We start from the raw sequence: 20,473 nt of genomic DNA, 5'->3' as shown, positions 1-20,473 counted from the left end.
AGGGAGCTGGGGTGCGAAGCTGGGAGGGGCCTAGAGTCTTCAGGAGCAGCCCGCCTGCCGAGGTTGCTGTGACCCATGTGCCTGGGCTTGATCAAAGCCCCTGGTCAGCTCTGCTGCTTGCCTTCCAGGTGCGGCTAGCCCTGAGCCAGCTTGTGTTGCACTCAGAGAAGCAGCTGTCACTGAGCTCAGTTAAATAAGAGAAATCAAAGAGCCAAGAGTAAATATCCTCCCAGCCCCTTCCTACACCCCACAACCCCAGGCAAGGAGGGCTAGGGATGGGGGTAATGGAAAATGGCTGCTGCTTTGCATTTTGTAATGAAAAGACTCCTGCTATGTAGAAAGGAGAGCTGATTCGTTTCCAGAAACACCTGACTTGTTCCCTGCCCCATCCCTGAAGCCTGACAGCACCTAACAAAGGTGTGTCTGCACAGCCATGTTGGCTTGGCTCCTGGAATGTTAGGAGCAAGTTTGAGATGCATAGATTTAAAAAAAATGTAAAGATTGAAAAACACCCCTTTATACTCAAATGGCAATATAAAATGCAGATTACGGCATCTAATTTTGTCTTCTGTGTTGATTTTGAGGCAGAGCGCAAATAGGTCAATGGGTAAAGCAGAAAAAAAAAAAAAACAAAGGGAAAGGGAGAGGATTCTGCAGTCCACAGCACTGAACATTGTTTTTTGTTTTTGTTTTTGTTTTTGTTTTTTTGTTATTTTTCCTTCTGTTCTTCAAGTCAGTATATCCCATTTAAAGTACTTTATGGTGTTAGGTAATGAGCTAATGCTTCCTCTATTAAGAGCAAGCAGCAGTGCCTTTCATATGAGTCACATACATTTAATCCATTCAAATGGAGCATACTGAGTGGAGAGAATGGTATGTGTCATTTTATAAAGAACTTGGCATTATGATCTGGCTGAAGATCTTATTTATTTTGCAATTTAGAGAACGTAGACAAATCAGGCATTGAAAATGAATGTGCATGCTTAAATTCAAGACTTTATTTTCATCCATAACGACCAAACCACCAGTCACCAGGATGTGCATTGATGAGTCCTGTGGCACGGTGGATCTGGGGTCTCACAGCGCAGCGGGTCTGAGTGAGGCTGCGTGGTGTGGGCCAGGGCCAGGGGACCTGAGGCTGCACCCCCCGCCCAGCAGGGGGATGGGGCTAGCCGGGTCTTGGTGTCGCCCAATGTGGGTGGGGCTGGCCGGACACTTCTATTATAGAGAATGGGCAAATAGCAATATTAAAATATTTCCTCTAATTAACTCCCTTTTAATGTGCATAAATTGTGTGTACTGGGCCACTAGCAGAAAAATAAAAATGGAAAAATTGAATAAAAAATAAAAAGAAAAGAACAAATAAGAAAAGTAAAGAGAGAAGAGATATGAAATAAAAAAGAGAAGAATAAAAAGTGAAATATAAAAAGACTAAATAAAATATTTTTTAAAAGTGGAGTTCACCTCAGCAAATTTTAGTGCCTATTGTGATCACTATTTGGATATGCTTCTTGTGGAGTTCACTGGATAATGCTCTGATCTTGTCTGAAGCTGGCCATGTGGTGTGCTGGGCCACCCAGGAGGGTCTCTGGTGCAAGCCAATATCAGTTGCTGTCCCTGCCTGGCCCTCAGTAGCCTGTCTAATGCTTGCCAAGGTAGAGTCCCAAGTTGTCTGGTGGGTAGGGCCTTCCAAACCCAGAAGCTGGGTCTGCCTCAGGTCTTGTCCCTTGAATGTTGCAGCTCTCAGCTTCTCTTCCTTCCCCTATGGAACTGTGTTCAGGCAGGCTTTCCTGGATCCTCTCCATATCTCCTCCTATCTTTCCTCTGTGGTCTCTGTTCTCAATATTTCAGATCACAACACTTCAACTGGTCTTTCAAGCCAATTGCTCTGCAGTTTAGCTCCAAGTCCAGTCCGTGGTTGGGATCAAAAGGATGGAGCTTCCAGCTATTCTACAGCCATCTTGGAATCCAATATAAGTATTCTCTATTTTCAGATTGACATTCTGTGTATTTACCATATGAGAAGTGCCTACACTGCAAGTGCCCACATAAATTTATTGATTGGTTCTGAGATCTCCTGTAGATAAACAAAGTAGATGTAACTTGAGATTGCTTGTAGTCATTCAAATGCATTTTCATTTATAAAAGGACAGCAGTGATCTGATTTTGGCATATATAGGAGATAAAGCATTCAAATAAACAGTTATCCTGGATATAGAATGTAATATGCCTAATCCATTAATCACTATGGATATTAGCTTAAATTATCTTGACAATCATTATATGCAGGGAATCCATAGGGTTTTAAACAGTTTACATGAAAAAGAAATAAGGATTTTAGATGACAGAAAATTTGATAATTATCAGAGACATCACCATGTGGATGAGAAATTTGACTTATACGATGTGACCCAATAGGTAAAATTAATGGAATGGATTTCTCTTACAAACTTTTATGAACAGACTTGTGTTTTTTCCTGGTTCTTATGAAAAAAAAATTTCCTAGGAGTTAGGGTACCTGGCTTCAAGTCCTCACTGTACCCCTTTGTTGAGTTCTTTTCTTTCTCTGAACCAGATTTCTTGTATAAAATTACAGAACTAAATATAATGATCTTCAAGTGCCATATAAAAACTATGGACTCTTATCCTGATGACAATAGCAATCCTGGTCTGATTTGTCATTACTGCAGATGACAACCAGGTCTTTGTGCAGACCTACTATGATACGCCACTGGTGATCACTGTGTTTACTGGAACCCAAGAGGTGGTTCTGCCATGCCGAGTTACTTCTCCTGATGTCAATGTCAAGCTTCAGTTGGTAAGTTTCATTATTGGGGTCTCAGATAGAGAACTTGCTGTTATCTAGATTGTGAAACATAAAGAGAGTAGGGGACAGTATTTCAGTCTCATTTCTTGCACCAGCTGTGTTGTGTCTGCCTCTTTGGAGCAGCATATAGAAGCAGACATAGTGCCATTTTACCATGGACCAGTGTCACCACGAGTGTATAAAAACTGTGGGGGGGGGAGAGACAATGGATGCTTAGATGTACTGTAAGACCTCATGTAGACTGTATGTAAATGCTGTTCATATGCAGAACCAGAGTGATTATTTTTCTTAAATAGAGAGAAAATGGTGGATAGTTTTCAGAGGAATACTCAAGAAGAATAGAGAAAGGGGAAACAAACCCATCTATCTTGATTAATTAAGTCAATCTTGGTGATGAATGGAGTAACATATGTCCCTTGTAGATAACTTTCACATCCACCAAAGCTCTTACAATCCATAGTTGTATAACATTACTACAAATTTTAAAATGGTTGTGGGTGACCAGGCCTGCAAGGGAGGGCAGTTGGGGGCGATCAAGCCTGCAGGGGAGGGCAGTTAGGGGTGACCAGGCTGGCAGAGGGAAGTTGGGGGCAAACAGGCTGGCAGGGCAGCAGTTAGACATCAATCAGGCTGGCAGGGGAGTGGCTAGGGGGTGATCAGGCTGGCAGGCAGAAGTGGTTAGGGGCAATCAGGAAGGCAGGCAGGTGAGCAGTTTGGAGCCAGCAGTCCTTGATTGTGAGAGGGATGTCTGACTGCCCGTTTAGGCCCGATCCCAGTGGGATCGGGCCTAAACGGGCAGTCGGACATCCCTCTAGGGGTCCCAGATTGGAGAGGGTGCAGGCTGGGCTGAGGGACACCCCTCCACACACCCTGTGCACGAATTCCGTGCACCAGGCCTCTAGTTTTATATATAATAGATGTTAGGCTTAGAGAAAAAGAAGAACTTGCTTATGATGTATATTTCATTAAGTGTCATAGTCAAAAGTAAAAATCAGGTGTTCAGATTCCCTGTCAAGTGTTTCAGTTATTATCCTGTGACCTTCTTTGTGATGGAAAGTTACCTCTGCTCCTCTCCTGGATGCACTGTTCCTCTGCACCCAAGCCCTTTCTCATTTTCTTGTTAGGAAAAAGCTGTGGACCTCCCACAAAAGCAGGCAAAGATCATTTCGCTTTCTTTCCTTAGAGGGAATGTTAACATTTCCCCAATATCTTCTGTCAGTACTGCTGGGTCAGCCAGGAAATTATGTCTGGTAAAACAACTGATGTGGCATAAGAAAGTGAAAAAGCCCATGGGCAGAAGAATTTAACCTCTAACAATGTACAGAAGACTTTGGATTCCATTAGCCACTCCCTGAAGACCACACTATCCTGATTGATAAACCCTCCTCTTCCCAGACTTACCTGCCCCTAAGGTTGTTAGAAAGTTCATTATACACTCAGAGGAGCAGTCCTCAGAGCCATATAGTTATTCTCCTTTCACTAAGCCACCAGCTCCCACTCTTCCCTAAGACATTCTATCGGCTATTTCTAATGGGAAAAGGAAGATGGCTCCTTGTCTTTGGGACTTGGTTCAGAAAGAAGCAGTGGTGTGTGGGGATGGATGGAGCAGGAAGGATGTAGTCTGCTGTATAATTTATATGCTTGGTTGTTCACCTCATCTTTCCTCTACCTAGTGGCAGGGAGAGTGTTCTGGCATACCCACCAGGCTTCTTTTACCTCTTCCTCTGGTGGATCTTGAAATCACTGTGTCTCCTTCCTCTGCTAAAATGAAGCACTAGGTAAGGAAGGGACTGAGCTGTCTGATTTCAAACATCCTTTTCTAAAATTAAACCCTGCTAGGTAGCCAGCTTAACTCCAGAGGATGTGTCAGAGTATGAGAGTCAAGGCAAACCTGAGATTTGCTTTTTCCTAAAGCCTTAGCTGCTTTAATTAGAGTAGGTAATCTCATAGTATCCAAAAATCTAACCCTTTTACTAAAAGGGGTTTCAAAGACACCAACTCATAACATTCCACTTCCTTTTCTAATCACCAACATTTTTCACAGTTCAGGTTAGCTTCTTTATTATCTTATTGTATTCTGAAAAAAAAAATTCAACTTACTGCTGCCCTTGAAAGAGCTTTTATCTAAAGACCCTATGTCAACCCTTAGACACCACTTTCATCCTGAAGCTTGACAACTATGATCTTAGAGGTGAATTAAAGAGGTGCCCCTGAAGAGGATATAGGAGGGTTTTTATCACACTGTAAATAGCTTTTGAGCTAGTCTCTAGAATCAGGCCAGTTTCCATAAGCCCACAGAAAGAGAGCAGTTCTGGACTAAGAAAGAGGAAACCTAGAGTTCAGGTTGGATAATGATCCTTAACCAGTTAGGAGGCTGAATGTGGATTATGCCTTGTAAAATACAATAAGTTATATAGGTGAAAGTACTGTATAATCATGATAATTAGGACTGGAAGTAGACTTCTTGTCTGTGTATTTCCTACTTCCTGCTCTGTCCTCACAGGACCCACATATGTGTTTGCATTCCCTTTCTTGCACTTAAGTCTCATCACTGGATTTCAGTGACACTCAACAGGTGGAGGAGAGAGAAGAGTGCCCCTTTTCCTAAAGTGTAGCTTCATCAGAAGTGAACTTTAGTTAAAAGCAAGCCAACAGTACATTTAAGGGAGTTTAACCAATGGTAACAGTAACCAAATCCAACTTCATGAAGAAGGAAAACAGAACTCATTCTGAGGTCAAATTTAATATAATTTGCTTCAGTCCAACACATTTACCAAGTTCACTCTGTGCCAAGCACTGCCAAAATATATTCATAGCAAATTACCATAAAAATTACCACAAAGTGAGTGGCCTAAAACTATGCTATCTAATAAAGAGGTACTATGCAAATTGACCATCATTCCAACATACAAGATGGCCACCCCATGTGATCAAAGATGATCATCCCTATCTGGACATAAGATGGCCACCATAAGATGGCTGGCAGGGAGGGCAGTTGTGGGCGAACAGGGGAGGGCAGTTGGAAGAGATCAGGCCTGCAAGGGAGGGCAGTAGGGGGTGACCGGGCCAGCAGGGGATGGCAGTTAGGGGTGACCAGGCCAGCAGGGGGGGGCTGTTATGGGAGACCAGGCCAGCAGGGGAGGGCAGTTGTGGGCAACCAGGCCTGCAGGGGAGGGCAGTAGGGGGACCAGGCCTACAAGGGAGGGCAGTTGGGAAGGACCAGGCCTGCAGAGGAGGGCAGTTGGGGAGGGACCCAGGCCTTCAGGGGAGGGCAGTTGGGAGGGACCAGGCCTACAGGAGAGGACAGTTGAAAGGAACCAGACCTGCAGGGGAGATCAGTTGAGAGGAACCAGGCCTGCAGGGGAGGGCAGTTGGGAGGGACCAGGCCTGCAGGGGAGAGCAGTTGGGGGCAATCAGACCTGCAGGGGAGAGCAGTTAGGGGTGACTGGGCCTGCAGGGGAGGGTAGTTGGGGGCAACAAGGCCTTCAGGGGAGGGCAGTTAGGGGGGACCAGGCCTGCACGGGAGGGCAGTTAGGGGTGACAATGCCTGCAGGGGAAGGCAGCTAGGGGTAACCAAGCCTTCAGGGGAGGGCAGTTGGGGGGGACCAGGCTTGCAGGGGAGGGCATTTAGGGGTGATCAGGCCTTCAGGCAAGGGCAGTAGGGGGACCAGGCCTGCAGGGGAGGGCATTTAGGGGTGACCAGGCCTTCAGGCGAGGGCAGTAGGGGGACCAGGCCTGTAGGAGAAGACAGCTAGGGGTGACCAAGCCTTCAGGGGAGGGCAGTTGGGGGGGACCGTGCCTGCACGGGAGGGCAGTTAGGGGTGACCAGGCCTTCAGGGGAGGGCAGTTAGGGGCAACCAAGCCAGCAGGGGAGGGCAGTTAGGGGTGACCAGGCCTGCAGGGGAGGACAGTTGGAGGTGATCAGGCCTGCAGGGGAGGGCAATTAGGGGTGTCTGGGCCTACAGGGGAAGGCAGTTGGGGGCATCCAGGCCAGCAGGGGAGGGCAGTTGGAGGCAACCAGGCCTTCAAGGGAGGGCAGTTAAGGGGGACCAGGCCTGCCTGGGAGGGCAGTTAGGTGCAACATGCCTTCAGGGGAGGGCAGTTAGGGGTGATCAGGCCTTCAGGGGAGGGCAGTTAGGGGTGACCAGGCCTGAGGGAAGGGCAGTTGGGGGCAATTGGGCAGGCAAGGGAGCAGTTAGGAATCGATCAGGCTGGCAGGGGAGTGGTTAGGGAGTGATCAGGCTGGCAGGCAGAAGCTGTTAGGGGCAATCAGGCAGGCAGACAGGCAAGCGAGCGGTTGGGAGCCAGCAGTCCTGGATTGTGAGAGGGATGTCCGACTGCCTCTTTAGGCCCGATCCCATATAGTCGTGCCTAAATAGGCAGTCGAACATTCCTCGAGGGGTCCCAGATTGGAGAGGAGTGCAGGCTCAGCTGAGGGATACACACACACACACACCCGTGCATGATTTTGTGCACCGGGCCTCTAGTAGTAATATATTCTCTCATAGGTCTGAAAGCCAGAAGTCTGAAATCAAAGTGTTGGCAGGAACATATTCCTACTGAAGGCTCTATAAGAGAATCCTTCCTTGTCTCTTCCAATATCCAGTGGCTCCACCCATTCCTTGGCTTGATACTGGGTAACACTGGTCTCTGCCTCTGTCCTTATATGGCCTTCTCCTTTCTGTCTCTATGTATGTCTTCTCTTGTCCTATCTTTTATAAGGACACTTATCATTGGACTTAGGGCCTAGACTAATCCAGGATGATCTCATCTCAAGATCCCAAAGTTAATTATATCTGCAAAGATTCCTTTTATAAATAACATCTCATTCACAAGTAGATATATGTTTTGGAGGGGTCACTGTTCAATACATAGACGCCGTTACCAGTGCCGTGTACTCTGCTGAGAGCTTTATTTGCATTATCTCATTTAATATACACAATTGATGTTCTCAGGTTTCAATTACTGACTTACAAGTAGTGTGGTATCCCTGTGTGTATATGTGTGTGAGTGTTATTAATAATTTGTTTGTCTAATTGCTCTGTTAGATATCTGTATGTACCAGACACAGTGGGAATAAAGAGGAGAAACAGATTAACTTCCTGAGTCAGTCTTTTCTGAGGTGCTAAACTGGTGACAAGCTGGGTCCTGGTAAATAACGAGAAGCACTTTAGGTGGATAATTGGGCAAAGAACACAAATAGAGGTATGAAAACATGGAGTATCCAGGATTATTGGTTGAAACCAACAGAAATCCAAACAAACCTAACACACTAGAATTAGTAGGTAAAATGGAAAGTGTATTTTAAAAAGAAGAGTATGGCTAAACCTCAGGGACATGTGTTCAGTAACAGCTCCACTATTGAATACCATAGACTTGCTTTGTTACAAGGGGGATGTGGTTATCTACAATACATTAAGTATTTATTGCCAGAGAACAACTGTGAGGTATTTCTTCTCTGACCCCAAATTACAAAATAATCACAGAAAAGGGTTTTGATTGCCTTACCTAAAATCTGATGCCCATTTCTAGACTGATTACTGTGGCCAAAGGGGAAGGATTTATATGAAAATGTGAAAATGGCAGCTCTCACAGAAACTACATAGTTAAAGGACATGTTTGTTTAGTGGTGAGAGGGATGTCAAGGATGGTTAGTAGGAAGGGGTAGAGACAAAAATAAGGTTCTTATTTTGAGCAATTGTGTCTAATATGGGTAATGAAGTGTCTAATATAGATAAGGGAAATCTAATTTAGAGTGGAAGGGAAGAGGAATGGCATAACAAAGATTTTGGAGGTGAAATCTTATATCAGGCTTTTTTTTTTTTAACTTGGTACTATTGACATGTGGTGTCAGATACTTCTTTGTTGTAGGGTTGGAGCTGTCCTGTGCATTATGGGATGCTTAACAGCATCCCTGGCCTCTACCTACTAGATGCCAGTAGCAACTGCCACCCCCCAAGTTGTGACAACCAAAAATGTTTCCAAACATTAACAAATATCCCCTGGGGAGCCAAACCCTTCCCCAGCCCTTCATTGAGAACCATTAATCTATAGGGTTAATTAAATGAATGAGTTGCTTTCTTAGGACTGAGGCTTTAGTCATTCAAATAGAAAAAGTATTAAGACACAGAGTATTTCAATTCTGCAATCAGATAGTGCAATATTTTAGTATCCCACCATTACTCTGAATTTCTGTAACACTGAATTTCTGCATAAGCATGCAATAAACTCAAGGTGTTTTGACTCTCCTTGATTATTGTAATTTATCCCATATGTTATTTGTGTTTTTATTTTATTTTATTCTATTGGTTTTTAATTGTCAGATTCCCTGGGGACGTCTGGTAGTTAGGTACATTTAGGTTATGGTAAAATTACTAATTGTGTAAGGGCGTCTCAAAGAGGCCAACAAATATTCTGGTGAAAAGTGGTTTTTGAAAAATGATTTTAAATGTTTTAATTCAGTAGTTAATACTTAAGAAGTAAAAACAAAACATGAAACTAAAAAGAAGTTTGACAAACTTTCAACCCTAAGTTTTGTGTTATTAGACAATATGTGATGACCTTGTCCTGATATTAAAAACCCGGAGATTATTATGCTAAGTGAAATAAGCCAGTCAGAGAAAGATAAATACCATATGATCACACTTACATGTGGAATCTAATGAAAAAAAAATAAACTTATGACTAAAATAGAAACAGAGGCATGGATACATGGAACAGACTGACAGCTGTCAGGTGGCAGGGGTTGGGGGGACTGGAAGAAAGAAGGTGAAGAGATTAGCCAAAGAACATATGTGTATAACCCATAGACACAGACAACAGTGTGGTGATGGCCAGAGGGAAGGGGGGCAGGGGCTGGATGGAAGTGGGCAAGGAGAGGAGAAAATGGGGACATCTGTAATAGTGTCAACAACAATAAAATTAAAAGTTAAAGAGAAAGAAATAGCCCTAGCCAGTTTGGCTCAGTAGATAGAGTGTCAGCCTGAGGACTGAAGGGTCCCAGGTTCTATTCTGGTCAAGGGCACATGCCTGAGTTGGGGGCTTGGTCCCCAGTTGGGGGCATGCAGAGGCAGCCAATCAATGATTCCCTCTCATTATGGAAGTTTCTATCTCTCTCTCTCTCACTTCATCTCTGAAACCAATAAAAATATTTTTAAAAAAAGAAAGAAAAAAATAATAAGTCTCTGAGTAGATCTTGTTGGATAAGAATAAGATAACTGACCTATGGGTCAAAAAGAGATAGCATCTCAGTGTTAGAAGAGACCTTACAGTCTAATTTCCCACAGAAATTATTTTATAGCACCCTGGACAAATAGTCATTCAGCTATTGTTTCAATACTTTCAGTGACAGAGAAGTCACCATCTGATTGAGCCAAAATCTGCATCACTGTCATTTCCACTTATTGGTCCCCATTATACCCTCTATTATACACAAAAGTTCCCAAGTAAGAGTTCTTCAAATACTAGGAAAGAGCCACTCCACCCCCAACCAATCACTAACTCCACCTACCACTTTCCATCCTCAAGTGTTTGGTCCTGCTAAAAATGTCCTGTTTCTTAAACGATTCCTTATATCACGAGGCTTCCAGAACCTTCATAGTTTTTATCATCTTCCTCTGACCATGCTTCAATTTGTAAAGATCCTCCTTAAAATATAGGGTCCATTCTTATATACCAGTGGATATAAATTAGTATATTCTGCTGTGATGGACTTTGGCAAAATATATCAAGTGCCTGGAAAATGTCTGTACACTTTGACCCAGTAATTGTTCATCTAAGGATCTTGTCCAGTGAATAAACAAAGATTGAAACATAAAGATATTCATTGTCACATTATTTTAAATAAAACAAAAATTATAATATAAATATCTAACAATAAAAGAATGGTAAAATAAATAATAGAATAACCCAAACAGGATAAATTGTACATACTTTACTAATATGGCTATGTAACAATATATACATACAAAGAAAAAAGACTGTAAGTAAATATGTTTTATTATTCCTAGTGGCTATTTCTGGGCTATAGGTCATCATTATTATTTATTTTCTCCAGTATTTTAAAAAAATGTTCACAATTGGTATGTATTACTTTTATATCAATCAAAAGAAGATTTAGTAATCCAGATCTGTTTAGAAACACACTAGCTGAGAGTAAGCACACTCAGTCTGTGCTGTTTGCAGTTGGATCCCTATTGCCTAGCACAGAGTAGATACTATGAAATATTAAATGTTTTATTAAATGAATGAAAGTATAAACTACAAATGGACTTCATGTGGGCCATTAAGTTCTTTAAAGTCTTTTTCATATGTCCTTCCTTACCTGAGGCAGAAAGAGCCACCTACAGTGACAGAATGTAAGTAAACATCAGGGGCCCTCATGAGAAGATGTGGAACCTGACAGATGCGATTCTCTTACATATCTTAAAAAGAAGGCCCAATGAATCTTAGCATAGCCTTTTTGGCTCTAAATATATCCAATATAAGAGACATAAGCCTTGATATTCAATCCAATAATAAGCAATCAGTTGAGCAAGGTGTCCCCTATGAACTTCATCTGTAAAATGAGAGTAACATTAATACCTATCTCATAGAGTTGTTATAAAGATTAAATGAGCTAATACAGTGCCTGGTACATAGTAAGTGTTGGGTAAGTGTTTATTAGTATAATTATTATTTATTGAGTATCTACTCTGAGCCCATCATTGTACTAATCTCTGAGAAGAAAACAAAGGTTAACCAGCACAGACTCAGTTCTAAGGAAACTTGGGCGGGTGATGGGGAGGGCAGGCCACTCCTTTCTGTGGCTTCAGAACAGATAGTTTGGGCATGATACTGATGACTGGCCAGAACTTTACATGTATGTCTTTCTATGTCCTCCTTTCTTGCCCCATAGTTACACTCTGCCACATTTTCCTATGTAAGCCAAAACTGGAATCCCAGGAAAGGCTTCATTGTGACCCGACCCTCTTACCACTTCTACAGCAGCATGCTCCAGTGCATTGCCGAAGTTAATGGGAAGACACACAGGTCATTCTATCTCCCACAGCGTCTGGGTATGTGATCTTATGTTTTTAGGTTAGGAAATAGGATCCTGCTGCTCCTGGTAATCACTTCCTATTTGTATAAACCTTACTTCAGCTATAATCTCTTCCATATTACTTAATAACTAGTGATTCTAAGCTTTTATTTTAAGAAATGTATGTATCTCAGCAGAAAAACCCCAGACTAAGGTCTGCTACTGTTTTCAGTTGCCTGATCAATAGATCCATAAAATCAATGGTTTATTAGTGTCTAGCAATAGATACTTAGCTTTTATAAGTTTATCTTTGCAAAACTATGAAATGATGGTACATATTGTGGCTAAACAATAGACATCTTGGAACTTTATATCAATGCTGCTCTTGTATAGAAGTGAAGACAGGCTTCTAACTCAGGGAAGACCCTTTGCTCAGAGAATTCAGAAATGTAGCAGAATTAGCCACAGAAGGGCTTAATGGCTTTAGATCAGTAGGAGGAAAAACTTTCTGATGGAGAGTTTATTAAATTGGGTATATGATTTCCTAAGCAGGATTGCAGAATCCTTTTCATTGAAAAACCTCAAGAACTAGAAAGATAGCCTTGCCACCACCACCAAGCCTCTTGATATAATTTATATAAAATCTTATCCAGCAGTTTCTGAATCATGGAATCTTCTGGTTTGGTTTTGAGTCTACATTTCCATATAAGAAAGGAAATGAGAAATTGAGAATTCTAAGAAGTACTCTATAATCCAGATTTTTGTCTCTTGCCTTCTTTGTCAGTATTATCATGCCATCTGATATATTTTTCCAGAAACCAAGAGAGAAAATATCTCCATCAGATACAACCACCAGAAACTTCTAATAGGAGATACCCTTTTCCTGCAATGTGTTGCAGAGACCACATTCAATGGACGAATCAAACTGAATTGGGTATTCAATCGGCAAGATGTAAGGACAGTATCCCTGCTCTAAATCTTCACAAATCCACCCACATCCTCTCTCTCATTGCCATCCCCACTCAGTTCCTACTTTGGGTCAAGAAATATGCAAAGTGCTAAGCAAATCAACAAAGTCGAATAATAAGCAGCTTCTGCATTTAAGGAAGCCACTCTTGTAAGGGGCTTGCATTTCATTTTTCACCACATCATGGTTCATTAGTTACATATGTAATGTAATAGAAGTTCAGGAAAAGTGTCAGGTCATCATAGGGATTTTCTTTGGCTTCCTATTGAGCTATGACAAGTTAGATACCTAGGAGTGCTCTATAATCTCAATTGAAATTTTTCTCTTTTTTCTTTCTCACCCCACAGTCCAAGACAACACCCAGGTGTTGTGAAATTAAAAGAAAATTATACCAAGGATCTCCTGTGTACAAGAGTTATAGTAACTTGACCATTTGGAATGTAACTATGGAAGACAAGGGTTTGTACATTTGCAGGGAAGAAAACAATACTTCCCTGCAAGCCAACATCACCATCATAGTGTACAGTACGTAATACTTTTACTCCTGACTCTTCCCTGAAAACTGGCCTGCCTACTCTTTTCCCACTATATATAAGAAATCACTCAGACATATCTTCATTTTTTTCCAGTATTATAGTCTCTAAATCTTACAGTCCAAATGCTTTGGTGCTTAAATCAGAAAAGCTAGCAAATGTCAGGCATCCCCTCTTGTGTTCTTTCACTCTGGCATGGGGATTGTATGCTGGGGAGCATTGTGATTTAACTTACATACTTTTACATCCTGTTGGCTAGTTACAGGTGTATGTTTTAAGAATTTAGGGTGAAGCTTATTAGTATTTTGGCCCATGTGAAGACTAGGTTCTTGAATCTTCTATCTTCTTTGCCAATTTTTTTGTGTGATCTTGGATAACTTGTTTCACCTCCTTGGGCTTCATTTTTTCTCATCTATCATTATCATCATTTTTGGCATCATTATAATACCAGTATAATGTTTGAGGGTGCTTCTAGCTTGTTTTTCTGATGTCAATGTGACCATAGATTTCCTAGTGAAAATAATTAAATGAACTTGAGCTTAACCTACCCTGTATTCATGAAGCTCTTTTCTTATAGACACGTGTACATACATACACATATACAAAAATATACTAACACATGCTCACACAAACACATTAATACCCATATTCATCGTAGTACAGTTATATAGACATACCTAATATTTGCATGAATACATAAAAACCTTAAGCCACAAATACTAATACCTATCCACACACAAATACTTAAAAAATACAAACATATACAGTGTGGATTTATTCTGTAGCAAGAAATTTAATCACTTAAGCGTAGTTCAACCTTCTATACCCTGGTTCAGTGTTTGGCAAACTGCGGCTCGCGAGCCACATGCGGCTCTTTGGCCCCTTGACTGTGGCTCTTCCACAAAATACCACGGCCTGGGCGAGTCTATTTTGAAGAAGTGGCATTAGAAGAAGTTTAAGTTTAAAAAATTTGGCTCTCAAAAGAAATTTCAATCGTTGTACTATTGATATTTGGCTCTGTTGACTAATGAGTTTGCTGACCACTGCCCTGGTTTATAAGGTAACCTACTTTAGTTCTCTTAGCTTCTGGGTTCCATACAGCCACTGGTATCATCTGGATTGCCTTCAGTTTCATGCAAGAAGAAACGACTAAAAATAGCTGAAACAATAAGGACAAATACCTCACGCAACAAGGAGTCCCAAGGTTTACAGTTTCAGTGCTGATTGACTTAGTGAATGATCAATGCCCTCTAGAAGTTTGGTTCCTTCTTCTGTTTTATTCATTATCTTCAAAGTACCCCTCATGCTTCCACAGTCCAAAACCCCATATGCCAATGATAGTGTCTTAGAGGTAAAAGTAAAAATCACACAAATTGTGTCTCCTTTTAAGTTTCAAAAATCTTTCCCAGAGGTACTCTAGCTAATTTCTTCTTTTGTTTTATTGTTCATAAATATATTACCTGCCCATGTTTAAATAATTACCTGGCAAAGAATAAGACCAACATTCTTGGCCTACGTTGTTGGTTCTCAACTCACAGGAAATGCATGAGGGCATCTTTTTCTTTGTCAAAATGGCTGGGGTTTACTACTAGAATTGATTGGACAGAGCAAGGATTATAAACATTTATTGAAGTTCAGGACAGTATTGCAAAACAAAGAATTAACCATTTGAAATTGTACAGATACATACAAAACAATCAAACTAGACCACCAACTTTCACCATACACAGGAATAAACTCAAAATGGATAAAAGACTTAATTGTAAATCATGAAACCATAAAAATGCTAGAAGAAAACATAGGCAATACAATCTCAGACATCTCACATAGCAGTATTTTCACCAATACATTGTCTAGGGCAAAGGGAACAAAGGAAAAAAATTAACAAATGGTACTAAATCAAACTAAAAGGTGTCTGAAGAGCAAAAGAAACCATCAAGAAAATGAAAAGGAAACTTACTGTCAGATGTATATTCACCAATGATACATCTAATAAAGAGTTAATTTCCAGAATATACAAAGAACTAATACAATTCAACACCAGAAAAACAAGCAACCCAATTTAAAAAGTGGGCATAGGACCTGAATAGGCACCTCTCCAAAGAGAACATAGCCATATGAAAAAATGCTCAACTTCACTAAACATCAGAGAGATGCAAATTGAAACTACAACGAGGTATCACCTCACACCTGCCAGAATGGCTACCATCAATAAATAAATAACAAGTGTTGGCAAGAATGTAGAGGAAAGGGGACCCTAGTACACTGCTCGTGGGAATGCAGACTGGTACAACCACTGTGGAAAACAGTATGGAGTTTCCTCAAAAAATTAAAATATAACATACATTTGACCCAGTGATCCCACTTCTGGGAATATATCCTAAGAAGCCCAAAACACCAATCATAAAGAATATATGCATCTGAGAGATGCAAATAAAAACGACAGTGAGGTACCATCTCACACCTGTCAGAATGGCTCTCATCAACAAATCAACAAATGACAAGTGCTGGCGAGGATGTGGAGAAAAAGGAACCCTCATACACTGCTGGTGGGAATGCAGACTGGTGCAGCCACTGTGGAAAACAGTATGGCATTTCCTCAAAAAATTAAAAATGGAACTCCCATTTGACCCAATAATTCAACTTCTAGGAATATATTCCAAGATATCAGAAACACCAATAGAAAGGATATATGTTCCCCTATGTTCATAGCAGCACAATTTACAATAGCTACGATTTGGAAACAGCCTAAGTGCCCTTCAGCAGATGTGTGGATTAAAAAATGGTGGTACATCTACACAATGGAATACTATGCTGCTATAAAAGAGAAGGAACTCTTACCATTTGCAACAGCATGGATGGACCTGGAGAGCATTATGCTAAGTGAAATAAGCCAGTCGGAGAAAGATAAATATCACATGATCTTATTTGTGGAATATAAGGAACAACATAAACTGATGAACAAAAACAGATCCAGAGACATAGAAGCATCAAACAAATCATCTAACCTCAGAGGGAAGGTGGGGGGTGAGGGAGTAAGAGATCAACCAAATGACGTGTATGCATGTATATAAGCATAACCCATGGGCACAGACAGTAGGGGGGTGAGGGCATGTGCTGGGGGCTGGGAATGGATGGGGAGAGGTCAATGGGGGAAAAAGGAGACATATGTAATACTTTAAGCAATAAAGTATTACAAATAAAGAATTTAAATTAAAAAAAATGCATCCCTATGTTCTTAGCAGCATTATTTAAATAGCTAAAATCTGGAAACAGCCCAAGTGACTATCAGTATATGAGTGGATACAAAAGATGTGATACATTTGCATAATGGAATACTATGCAGCTGTAAAAATGAAGGATCTCTCACGCTTTGAGGCAGCATGGAGGGACCTGGAGACTACTATGCTAAGTGAAATAAGCCATTCAGAGAAAGACAAATACCATATTATCTTACTTATATGTGGAATCTAATGAACAAAATAGGTCCAGAGGTATGGATGCATAGAACAGAATAACAGATCTCAGTGGGGAGGCAGAGAGGGTGTGAATGGGAGGATACAGGAAGAGATTAACCAAATGATATATATGCATATATGCATATTTCATGGACACAGATAATAGTATGAGGAAGGCCTGGTGTGGGGCAGGGATTGGGTAGGAGGGAGCAAAAAGGGAAAAAATGGGAGACATCTGTAATACTGTCAACAACAAAAAAGAATAAAGAAATCAACGAATATATCAGGTGAAGATTTAAAAAAAGAAAAATGAAAAAAAGATTTATCCCTTTAAAAATTCCAACAGTGCCTCCCTCCAATCCACACTGAGAAACACCAGCTTATGATAATCAAGATTGATCCCTCTGGGGCTTGGAAGGATGTGATTGCTAATGGGAAGTGTGAACAAAATTGGGACTCAGTTAAACCTTCTTCTGATTCCTTCCCTGTTCTACTTCCAGAGAAATCATTCCTCAATGTGAACTACAAGAGAAGCCGCATTTATGAGGTGACAGCTGGACAAAGTATGCTCAAAATGGGAGTAAGAGTGGATGCTTTCCCTCATCCCAATGTAACCTGGTAAGTAGGGCCTTCTATCCTGGGTGTTTTCTGTTTCCCAGAGTCTAATCCCCATCCTTAACACCTGTTCCTTCAATACATCCTTACTGAAGGTCAGTTATGCAGCAGACCCTGGGCTAAGTATTGAGGACTCAGAAATATACTCAACCCCAATCCTACTTTCAGAGCACTGACAGCCCTAGAAATTAGTGCTTTATCTTCTCCTCCATAGGTTTCTTTGCTTGTTTTCACTTTCTTTTATTGATCTTTCATGTATTTGGAAAAATGAGTTTTCTACTCTGAAAAGAGAGGAGGAAATACGACTGGGAAGGTACCAAGGCCATTGCAGAATTCCACAATCTCAGATTTGGAAGGAGTCTTGAAGGTGATCTTACCCAGTCTAATAGAGATCCATGAAGAGTAAGAAATAATACAATAGAAAGAATATGGGCTTTTGAGCCAGACAACCTGTGTTCTACTCCCAGTTCATCAAGTTACCAAACAAATTACTTAAACTCTCTAAGTTTCCGTTTCTTTATCTGTAAAATTTGGGTGGTGATATTTTATTGGTATAGAATTGCTCTAAGGAGTAAATGATAAATTATTGTTTTTTAAAATCTCTACTGCTTATTAGACAGTAGAGAACCATCAAAGACTCAAGTCAGGAGGGATAAATTTGATGCTAATATTTAGGAATATTAATGTGGCCTTATGTGTGTCAAATGGTTTGAAATGGAGAAAGACTAGAGAAATAGCTACCAGCTTATAGGGTTACAGCAATAGTTGTGAGACATTATATGGCCCTGGATAATTTGAAGGCAATGAGATATAAGAAGAAATAGATTTGGAAAACATTGCAGAGGCAGAATCTCCAGGATTCAGTATTCAATTAGATGTATGAATCAAAACCCAAAAATTAGAAGTGCTTTCACAATTTTCAAGTTTGGTGGAATGTGAGACTGGTGCTGCTATTACCAGTCTGGGTTTCATCAGGATGAAAATGTAGTGTGAATGGAGCAGGAAAGGAACACCAGGATGAGCTTATTTAGAGATGGTCAATTAACATTTTGAAATATGGGACTGGAACTACATGTTGAAGCTGTCAGCTGGAGAGTCATCAACTGGGAATGGATAAATGCACCCAGGCAGAGTGCATCCAGAGAAAAGAACCCAAAGGCAAAATCCAGGGGAACATTTATGTTGGGGGGTTTAAGCCTTTATTATGTTATTATTGATATTTACACAACACCCTATACATATTCAGCTTATTAGCAACTCCTAAATTTCTTATCCAAAGCTCCCATTTCCTTATTTCAGCAGTGTGCTGAAGTATTTTAAGTTCTTGCTCTGTAGGAAACATAATTAAGGGGGAAGGAAATGGAAGAAGAGTCAGTGAAGAAGAGAAACAATGATTAGAATAGTGTTCCAGAGGCTCTCGAAGATCTGAAGTTTGTGAATGCTGAGAGAAGGCCACTGGCTTTGATAAGCAGGGCATTGCTGGTAAACCTGGAGAATATGCTTATGAATGTCAGAGAGAAAAATCTGAGTTTCAAGTGTTAAGGAATGAATGGAAAGTGAGGAAGTGGAAGCATAGGTGAGGCCACTTTCCAAAAGTTTTTATTATTAAGGAAAAAAGAAAAGACAGATTTAATTTTTAATACCAGTGTGTCTGTACAAATTTCCTCCAGCCTGAGAATTTTATAGAGAGGATTCTACTGTTTAACCTCTCCTTACTGGTCATGATGAAGCATAATCAAAATGTCCCTGGGGTATAAAGTGTATGTCCTAGAAGCTGTCACTGTACTAACCATTCATTCCCCATGCCTCACAGGTTTAAAGATGGAAAACCACTCCTAGTAAACCATACCATTCAACTTGACCCTGTCAAGTACAAACTCACAATCCTGGAAGTGAATGTAAAGCATGCGGGGAACTACACTTTTGCTCTGAGCAACAGCAAGCATGGACTCTACAAAAACCTCACCATACAACTGATTGTCAATGGTGAGTTGTTGGGATTTGGAATCCATGCAACAAATTCCAGGTTCCTGTCTCTATTGTGTAAGAAAAAAATCAAAACAGGAATACAATAGGAACTACCTCAGCTATGAAGGGAAAAGTGTTTTGAAGGTGCTTTTGGTCACAAGATGTTTGTTGATTAACCCTCTATGCTGATAGAATTTTCAGAGCTCTGACAAATTCATTTCCTGTTATTTTCTGTTACCAGAGACCCTTAAAATTGGTCTATTCTTATTAAGAAAATGTCATTTGAGGTAGGGAGAGCCCAAACCCCATCTTGGTAATTGTTTCTGTACATGAAATGTAACTTGCTTGGTAACTTGATGAACTGGAATTGGGACACAGGTTGTCTGGCTCAAAAGCCTATATTCTTTCTATTGTATTATTTCTTATCCTAGATCCACTGCTGCTGATTTCCCTTGAAAGTAGAACAAAATGATAAAATCATACATTCTGAGCACAGTGGCCACTGTCTGCCTGATAATGTCCTTACTCCAATTTTATCTAATGGCTAGAAAACTTATATTACTTAGCTAGTTTATCTCTTCCCCCAAACCATTGCTCTATTTTAGTCTCTCTGTCTCTGCATTGTCTTCCAGTGGAAGACCTTCCTGCTATTATGAGCAGCCTACACTACCTTTTGCCTACATATTGGGCTTCTGGTAAGGAGAAGGGAAGTCCATGAGAAGTAAGAGCCATTCTTGGATAGAATGGTCCTTTGTATTTTTAGTCTTATTTCATCACAGAGCAGAAAGAGAAGGAAAAGCCAGATGTGTCCTTATGTGGCTCTAGGATTATGCCTTCCCATCTTTTCTTTCTCAACAACAAAGCTTTGCAAAGGAACAGAAGTTCTGGGAAAGAGGAAAGCTTCCTAGGTTCTTATTCAGCATATTTGTTTTATATAAACCATCGATTATCTGTTATTTGACCATCCTTCCTTACTATGAATGTTTCCTAGATTTCTCTGGGCCTTCCACTACCAAAAAGAGCAGGCTAATTTGAAAAACTAAAAACAGCTACCACCACTATCCCCATCACTACTACAATTGCCAT

At 40.7% G+C, this 20,473-nt stretch overlaps 1 protein-coding gene across 1 annotated transcript in view; it reads left to right on the top strand.

Moving 5' to 3' along the window:
• The window catches only part of LOC308239277 (vascular endothelial growth factor receptor kdr-like), a gene marked incomplete at both ends in the record, with an annotated part of 686,009 nt that overhangs the window by 152,768 nt on the left and 512,768 nt on the right, over positions 1-20,473 (top strand). Inside the window, 6 exons of the mRNA XM_080652065.1 lie at positions 2,691-2,818; positions 11,724-11,883; positions 12,662-12,798; positions 13,161-13,338; positions 17,305-17,422; positions 19,233-19,405. Of these exons, the coding sequence (XP_080508191.1) occupies positions 2,691-2,818; positions 11,724-11,883; positions 12,662-12,798; positions 13,161-13,338; positions 17,305-17,422; positions 19,233-19,405 (894 nt within the window). The remainder of the gene's footprint in view (positions 1-2,690; positions 2,819-11,723; positions 11,884-12,661; positions 12,799-13,160; positions 13,339-17,304; positions 17,423-19,232; positions 19,406-20,473) is intronic.

Source organism: Plecotus auritus (assembly GCF_963455305.1).
Source record: "Plecotus auritus genome assembly, chromosome: X".
Classification (NCBI taxonomy): domain Eukaryota; kingdom Metazoa; phylum Chordata; class Mammalia; order Chiroptera; family Vespertilionidae; genus Plecotus; species Plecotus auritus.
Note: the sequence above shows the minus strand (reverse complement) of the source record. Positions and strands in the feature narration are given on the sequence as shown.